Raw genomic sequence first — 8,881 nt, forward strand, 5'->3', positions numbered from 1 at the left:
CAATTCAACGCACACTTACATAGATTTTTGTATATATTGATTTTCTGCGCTTTCTATTTAATACACTTTGGGTTGTCATTTGATCTTGCTTGTTTACATTGTGAGCAATTCTATCCAATGCTTTCATAGAGGGTCTAGAACAGTGTGTCAAAACTCAGTCCTGGAGGGCCACTGTCCTGCAGAGTTTAGCTCTAGCCTGCCTCAACACACCTACCTGGAAGTTTCTAGAATGTCTAGTAAGACCTTGATTATCTGGTTCAGGTGTGTTTAATTGGGGTTGGAGCTAAATTCTGCAGGACAGTGGCCCTCCAGGAGCAGGATTGGACATCCCTGGTCTAGAATGTATTTTGTGGTGTATCCTGCCTTGTATAGGCAGAACGTTACAAAGTTAGATGGCTTAGGCAGAAACTTGGCTTGTTTAGTTCAAGTCAAGAGTCTCAATGCACAAAAGAAAAAGGTTTAGTAGTGCAGAAGTCAAACTGAGAACAGTCATGAAACAGCCAACTCAGAAATGAATACCAAAGAGAAAATGTTTAGTGTCATGAAGTTTATTAAAGCACAAAATTCACTTGACCAGGTTAACTTGTCCACTAGACACCACAGTTTGCACACTAGAGATGGTCTTGACGTGCGTGTCTCTTCCTGTAAAAAGTGGTAGAAGCATGAGTGGTAGGCATTTAAATAAATTCTCAGTTCCTGAAGTCAACTTACAGCAAGCACTCACTTTTCCTAGAGCAACTTTGCTCACAGGAGCCAGAGGAGGGATGGCACACCGCTGTACTACAGTGGATGAAGATCTAACAGAGGGGGAAAGGGTTAAGCCATAGAATTCACTGTAAAAAGGCACTAATATTAAGGGTTGAGGTAAGGCTGTAGAGCATACGGTTTCCTGCAGAGGAGCCAGTGATGCTGGATCTACAAATGTGAACATCTTCACAACAAAGCGCTTGTAGTGGGTCGGGAACTGAAGACCAGATGATCCAGCCACTGGAACCAATGTGGTCAGATAACGATCATCCTGGTAAGGGCATCTGAAAGGCAAAGAGGCAGTCAGAAATGCCTTACATTCCATGTTTATTTATATAGCACATTTAAAAAAAAAAAAAGCAGCAAGGTTTACAAAGTGCTGAACAAGGGATAACATAAAAGCACATATAAAACACAGATCAACATACATCACAGTTCTCATGCTGGGGTAAAAGCCTGGGAATACATATAAAAGTTTAGACGAGATTTAAAAGATTCGAGGGTTGGGGCCAATTTGACCTGTGGAGGAAGCTCATTCCACAGTTTAGGGGCTGCCGCTGAGAAAGCACGGTCACCCCAGGTTTTTAACCTGGTTTTTGGAGCGACCAGCCGAAATTTATCAATACGCTGATTTCACGCAGCCGCCATTTTGAAATCGAAAGTGAGGCTCCGGTGGGAAGAGCCCCAGAAGTAAAGATAAACAATGCCTTGGATTACCAACCTGAAGCTGCTGCGGCGATTTACACTATTGGATGTTAATATTCAATATAGGATATGTATATAGTTCATTCCTGCTTCGTTTACATTCTGAATTATATATAAAAAAAATATTTTATTTATAAATTAATTTCACTGTATATAGTCTAAAGTATGAAAGAAATGTTTGTACATTTTTAGAATTGACACCATCATTAAACAATACGCCATCGCATTCACGACTCTCCTGTGATTAAAGGCGACACTTCCGGTTTTCTTCCCACCGGAGCCTCGCTTTCGATTTCAAAATAACGGCTGCGTGAAATCAGCGTATAGACCCAAGTGACCGTGAGGGGGTATAAACCTGTAGGAGGTCTGAAATGTAGCGAGGAGCCAAACCATTTAGGGATTTAAAAACACAAAAAGATCTTAAAATGTATCCTAAAATGGATCGGGAGCTAATGTAGCGAGGCCAGGACTGGTGACTTACAGCACACTAGATGGATAAAGACTGGCCTTACTCACCCATCAACCAGAAGATCCCATTGGGGTAGACTGAGTGGACTGGGGGTTGATGTCGCCCAGCAATGTCCCAGCATCAGGACAATGTTGGGGTCGGTCCTCTCCAAAATGTGCACCTCAACATACACAGGCTCCCGCAGGACCTTTGTAACTGGATAATCAGCATCACTGTAGTAGGACGTGTACGCCTCATCTCCTGAGGAAGAATGCAGCGTTTAACTAGAAACTGGAGTTTTAGAAAGGCTTTAGGCATACTTGGGACAAACACTTACCTTCTGCACAGCCTTTGGTGACACATTGACCATTTGCCAGTCTAAGCTCCACCCTGAGGGGTCCAGGAGCAGCTACTGGTGGAGGTGGAGGAACAGTGTTGACCTCCACAACCAGAGCTTCCACAGAGGTACCAGAGTACCTACACTGGAAGAGAAGCCTGGACAACAAACAGTGAGCATGTAGCATTTGTCAATGATTCACATTTATGATAAAGCATACATCACTTACTCAAAATGGCTGTCCCTTGTAATGGAACCAAGTGGTCCGATACCCACTTCATATGAGGAGGTCATTCGGTTTTCATACACCACATATCCACTGTCCTCCTGCAAATAGTAACATTGTTGGCATCCAAACCATTTTAAGCCATGCAGAACAAAACCACAAGCAGCTACTCACCATCATGCTTGTGCCACATGCAGTGACAGGGAACTGGTATATAGCAAAGAAAGGTGTGGATCCCACAGGACTGCAAGCTGGATCACTTCCACCCAGGAGACGGACTGAATCCAGGCTCAAACGAGGCAGCGTAACATCTCTAGCCACCACTACCACAAACTGACCATCTCTTATACACTGGACAGTCACTGGAACGAGTTACACAAGCAGGTTATTGCTAAGGATCAGTTTAACATGAATGCCTCTAAATTGACTACACTCTTACCTGCCTTCCCATAGTAACACTGCTGTCCATTAAAGCAGCAGTTGATAGCAGCACACTCAGCACCACTGATACCAGGTGGTCCACATTGAATCTGCTCATAATCAGCTACAGTACATTTGTCAAGGGGCTCTGCCTGTGCCACTGGCTGCTTGGGTTGAAACTGCTGAGGAAACTGTTGACTAGCTTGCGGTTGAACTGACTGAGGAAACTGTTGACTAGCTTGCTGTTGAACTGACTGAGGAAACTGTTGACTAGCTTGCTGTTGAACTGACTGAGGAAACTGTTGACTAGCTTGCAGTTGAACTGACTGAGGAAACTGTTGACTAGCTTGCAGTTGAACTGACTGAGGAAACGGTTGACTAGCTTGCGGTTGAACTGACTGAGGAAACGGTTGACTAGCTTGCTGTTGAACTGACTGAGGAAACTGTTGACTAGCTTGCGGTTGAACTGACTGAGGAAACTGTTGACTAGCTTGCGGTTGAACTGACTGAGGAAACGGTTGACTAGCTTGCTGTTGAACTAACTGAGGAAACTGTTGACTAGCTTGCTGTTGAACTAACTGAGGAAACTGTTGACTAGCTTGCTGTTGAACTGGCTTTTGAACCTGCTGAGGAAACCATTGACTAGCTTGCTGTTGAACCTGCTGAGGAAACTGTTGATTAGCTTGCTGTTGAACTGGCTTTTGAACCTGCTGAAAAAACTGTTGACTAGCTTGCTGTTGAACTGGCTTTTGAACCTGCTGAGGAAACCATTGACTAGCTTGCTGTTGAACTGGCTTTTGAACCTGCTGAAGAAACTGTTGACTAGCTTGCTGTTGAACTGGCTTTTGAACCTGCTGAGGAAACTGTTGACTAGCTTGCTGTTGAACTGGCTTTTGAACCTGCTGAAGAAACTGTTGACTAGCTTGCTGTTGAACTGGCTTTTGAACCTGCTGAGGAAACCATTGACTAGCTTCCTGTTGAATCTGCTGAGGAAACTGTTGACTAGCTTGCTGTTGAACTGACTTTTGAAACCGCTGGTCAGTTTGCTGGAACATCAGAGCTTGAGGATTCTGGGGCAGATCACTCCACTTCGGAACAGCATGGCTGAAAGCACAAAACCAAACACAAAGTGCCAGAGACTGAACAGCACACCAACTTCCTGCCATTGTTCAACAGCTAGTCACACTGCTGAGGTGCTGCCCTTTGGTGCTTTTACAGACTTTGGCTAATTAATGATAATCCCACCCTCTTCATTAAGTCATGATTCTCCAGACTTGCACGAGTGGGAGTTTATGCAACTAGGTGATTCTATTGTTTCTTAAGTCAATTTTTCCCTTTTGAACATACATAAAACCACATTGAGCTGAATTCAAATAGTATGCTAGTACTATTTCTGCCATTCTGAATTCAGCCTTTTTTATATTAGATGTGTTAGCTATTCTGGATTGTTTTTTTCTTCTTTGAAACACATCATAGTTTTCCCATGGCAACAGGCCTGTATATTTTAAGAAAGTTTAAATCACACCTGCTAGCGCACTTCTTAAAATGTTCACGTACTAGTTCAGTAGGCGGTAGAGTACACCGTTTTGCGGCTGTTCGAACACATTCAACCACATGAGCATCTACTCTATGAAAGCAATCTGGTCGAATGTGTTGGACTTCCTCTGGAAGTGACCAAAAATAGACAAGCTCAAAAAACAATAAAAAAAATTAGCCCCTTTTTTACACGTCAACTTGTGATCCGATTTACAAAAATGCTTCTTAGTACCAGGTGTAAACAAGGCCTTGGACAGCTACCTAGTTGGGATACAACAGTTAAGGGATTAATGCTTAAATGAAAGCAGTCTACATTACTGAGACTAGCCTGAAATAAAAAAAATAAAAAATTCAGTATCAACCAATCCTTTATCCCAAGATATGATTCTATACTTGCGTGACTGTAAAAAAGCCAACGAGTGACCTCAGAGGGGTTTGGGCATCAGTATATGCAGTTATGCTAGTCCAGCCATAAAGTTGTATGTAAAGCCTCAAACAGACAGAAGCTAAAACCTTAATTTGATACGTGAAACATGAACAGGGGCCCAAGTTAACGACTAGAACTTGGCAAATAGTAAAGTTGTAGCGTGGCCACATAAAGGGGATATTTAGAAGACGGCTTATCAAACTAATTAAAGAGTTATACATGTCAGATGTTCTTATATTAAAGAATCCCTGGGTTTTTGTTGCCCCTGTCGAGTGTTGGTCTTACTGTTTTTTCTGAGCGAGTCTTAATCGTTACACCTGGGAATTCCCATGACATCATACTTCAGCTGATCAACTTCACTTCCGTTAAAGGGAGCCGGCTTACCGGCATTCGGGAGCAACTTTACTATTGCTCTTTTGGATTAGCGATCGATCGCACTACACGGCTTGGCTGTCATTGACTGACTGTTTGACTCTTTGTGGAGATATACTTGATGGATTATTTCACCTTGAGAGATCGCTGTTCCTCATTGTGTGCACGGACTTAAAACTGCTTACCGGCGAGGCCAATTCAACGCACACACATACACAACATTGGACTGGAACACACGCTCACATTTTTGTATATATTGATTTTCGGTGCTTTCTATTTAATAGACTTTGGGTTGTCATTTGATCTTGCTTGTTTTGTTTACATTGGGAGCAATTCTATCCAACGCTTTCATAGAGGGTCTAGAACGTATATTTTGTGGTGTATCCTGCCTTGTATAGGCAGAACGTTACAAAGTTAGATGAAACTTGGCTTGTTTAGTTCAAGTCAAGAATCTCAATGCACAAAAGAAAAAGGTTTAGTAGTGCAGAAGTCAAACTGAGAACAGTCATGAAACATCCAACTCCAGGCAGAAATGAATACCAAAGAGAAAATGTTTAGTTTCATGAAGTTTATTAAAACACTAAAATTCACTTGACCAGGTTAACTTGTCCACTAGACACCACAGTTTGCCCACTAGAGATGGTCTTGACGGGCGTGTCTCTTCCTGTAAAAAGTGGTAGAAGCATGAGGGGCATTTAAATAAATTCTCAGTTCCTGAAGTCAACTTACAGCAAGCACTCACTTTTCCTAGTGCAACTTTGCTCACAGGAGCCAGAGGAGGGATGGCACACCGCTGTACTACAGTGGATGAAGATCTAACAGAGGGGGAAAGGGTTAAGCCATAGAATTCACTGTAAAAAGCACTAATATTAAGGGTTGAGGTAAGGCTGCAGAGCATACGGTTTCCTGCAGAGGAGCCAGTGATGCTGGATCTACAAATGTGAACATCTTCACAACAAAGCGCTTGTAGTGGGTCGGGAACTGAAGACCAGATGATCCAGCCACTGGAACCAATGTGGTCTGGTAACGATCATCCTGGTAAGGGCATCTGAAAGGCAAAGAGGCAGTCAGAAATGCCTTACAGCACACTAGATGGATGAAGACTGGCCTTACTCACCCATCAACCAGAAGATCCCATTGGGGTAGACTGAGTGGACTGGGGGTTGATGTCGCCCAGCAACGTCCCAGCATCAGGACAATGTTGGGGTCGGTCCTCTCCAAAATGTGCACCTCAACATACACAGGCTCCCGCAGGACTTTTGTAACTGGATAATCAGCATCACTGTAGTAGGACGTGTACGCCTCGTCCCCTGAGGAAGAATGCAGTGTTTAACTAGAAACTGGACTTTTAGAAAGGCTTTAGGCATACTTGGGACAAACACTTACCTTCTGCACAGCCTTTGGTGACACATTGACCATTTGCCAGTCTAAGCTCCACCCTGAGGGGTCCAGGAGCAGCTACTGGTGGAGGTGGAGGAACAGTGTTGACCTCCACAACCAGAGCTTCCACAGAGGTACCAGAGTACCTACACTGGAAGAGAAGCCTGGACAACAAACAGTGAGCTTGTAGCATTTGTCAATGACTCACATTTATGATAAAGCATGCATCACTTACTCAAAATGGCTGTCCCTTGTAATGGAACCAAGTGGTCCGATACCCACTTCATATGAGGAGGTCATTCTGTTTTCATACACCACATATCCACTGTCCTCCTGCAAATAGTAACATTGTTGGCATCCAATCCATTCTAAGCCATGCAGAACAAAACCACAAGCAGCTACTCACCATCATGCTTGTGCCACATGCAGTGACAGGGAACTGGTATATAGCAAAGAAAGGTGTGGATCCCACAGGACTGCAAGCTGGATCACTTCCACCCAGGAGACGGACTGAATCCAGGCTCAATCGAGGCAGCGTTACATCTCTAGCCACCACTACCACAAACTGACCATCTCTTATACACTGGACAGTCACTGGAACGAGTTACAAGAGCAGGTTATTGCTGAGGATCAGTTTAACATGAATGCCTCTACATTGACTCTACACTCTTACCTGCCTTCCCATAGTAACACTGCTGTCCATTAAAGCAGCAGTTGATAGCAGCACACTCAGCACCACTGATACCAGGTGGTCCACATTGAATCTGCTCATAATCAGCTACAGTACATTTATCAAGGGGCTCTGCCTGTGCCACTGGCTGCTTAGGCTGAAACTGCTGAGGAAACTGTTGACCTGACTGAGAAAACTGTTGACTAGCTTGCTGTTGAACTGACTGAGGAAACTGTTGACTAGCTTGCTGTTGAACTGACTGAGGAAACTGTTGACTAGCTTGCTGTTGAACTGACTGAGGAAACTGTTGACTAGCTTGCTGTTGAACTGGCTTTTGAACCTGCTGAGGAAACCATTGACTAGCTTGCTGTTGGACCTGCTGAGGAAACTGTTGACTAGCTTGCTGTTGAAATGGCTTTTGAACCTGCTGAGGAAACTGTTGACTAGCTTGCTGTTGAACTGGCTTTTGAACCTGCTGAGGAAACCATTGACTAGCTTGCTGTTGAACCTGCTGAGGAAACTGTTGACTAGCTTGCCGTTGAACTGGCTTTTGAACCTGCTGAAGAAACTGTTGACTAGCTTGCTGTTGAACTGGCTTTTGAACCTGCTTAGGAAACCATTGACTAGCTTGCTGTTTGATCTGCTGAGGAAACCGTTGACTAGCTTGCTGTTGAAATGGCTTTTGAACCTGCTGAGGAAACCGTTGACTAGCTTGCTGTTGAACTGGCTTTTGAAACCGCTGGTCAGTTTGCTGGAACATCAGAGCTTGAGGATCCTGGGGCAGATCATTCCACTTCGGAACAGCATGACTGAAAGCACAGAACCAAACACAAAGTGCCAGAGACTGAACAGCACACCAACTTCCTGCCATTGTTCAACAGCTAGTCACACTACTGAGGTGCTGCCCTTTGGTCCTTTTGTACTCTACAGACTTAGGCTAATTAATGATAATCCCACCCTCTTCATTAAGTCATGATTCTCCAGACTTGCACGAGTGGGAGTTTATGCAACTAGGTGATTCTATTGTTTCTTAAATCAATTTTTCCCTTTTGAACATACATAAAACCACATTGAGCTGAATTCAGAATAGTATGCTAGTACTATTTCTGCCATTCTGAATTCAGCCTTTTTTATATTAGATGTTTTAGCTAGTCTGGATTGTTTTCCTTCTTCTTTGAAACACATCATAGTTTTCTCATGGCAACAGGCCTGTATATTTTAAAAACACCAAACTTTTAAACAGTAGTGCACCTATTTTAACTTTTCATTTATTTATTCCATTTAATGCTGCTAATGGCACAGTGAAAATATTTAGTCTTAAATTCAGATTGCAACAGCATTCACAGCACATTTTGCTTCCGTAATCAAACACATTTCTGATTGAAACATAGTGCATGTAGCCCTAGCCCATACTGACTGAGAATAAAAATAATATCTTATGCATTATATTTTGAAAAAAAGATTTTGGAATAACTTGCACCAAAGAATCATACCCAAATAAGACCAGGAACATGCATTAAAGGGATAGTACTCCCAAAAATGAACATTCTTTTACATCAACAAACCTGCATGAGTTGATTTCTTTTGTGGAACACAAAATGAGATTAGCCTGA

At 43.1% G+C, this 8,881-nt stretch overlaps 1 protein-coding gene across 1 annotated transcript; it reads right to left on the minus strand.

Annotated features, from left to right (window-relative positions):
• Window positions 1-539: 539 nt before the first annotated feature.
• Window positions 540-8,139, minus strand: LOC309482345 (uncharacterized protein; the record flags this gene model as incomplete). The annotated part of the gene is made up of 18 exons (XM_082147691.1): window positions 540-642; window positions 725-797; window positions 884-1,031; window positions 1,969-2,161; window positions 2,238-2,395; window positions 2,467-2,564; window positions 2,638-2,825; window positions 2,903-3,182; window positions 3,243-4,050; window positions 5,810-5,882; window positions 5,961-6,033; window positions 6,119-6,266; window positions 6,336-6,528; window positions 6,605-6,762; window positions 6,834-6,931; window positions 7,005-7,192; window positions 7,272-7,451; window positions 7,509-8,139. The coding sequence occupies 18 exons, from the start codon at window positions 8,137-8,139 to the stop codon at window positions 566-568; spliced, it is 3,765 nt and encodes a 1,254-aa protein (XP_082003817.1). The 3' UTR covers window positions 540-565.
• Between the last annotated feature and the right edge of the window lie 742 nt (window positions 8,140-8,881).

Source organism: Leuciscus leuciscus (assembly GCF_965113295.1).
Source record: "Leuciscus leuciscus genome assembly, chromosome: 19".
Taxonomy (NCBI): Eukaryota; Metazoa; Chordata; class Actinopteri; order Cypriniformes; family Leuciscidae; genus Leuciscus; species Leuciscus leuciscus.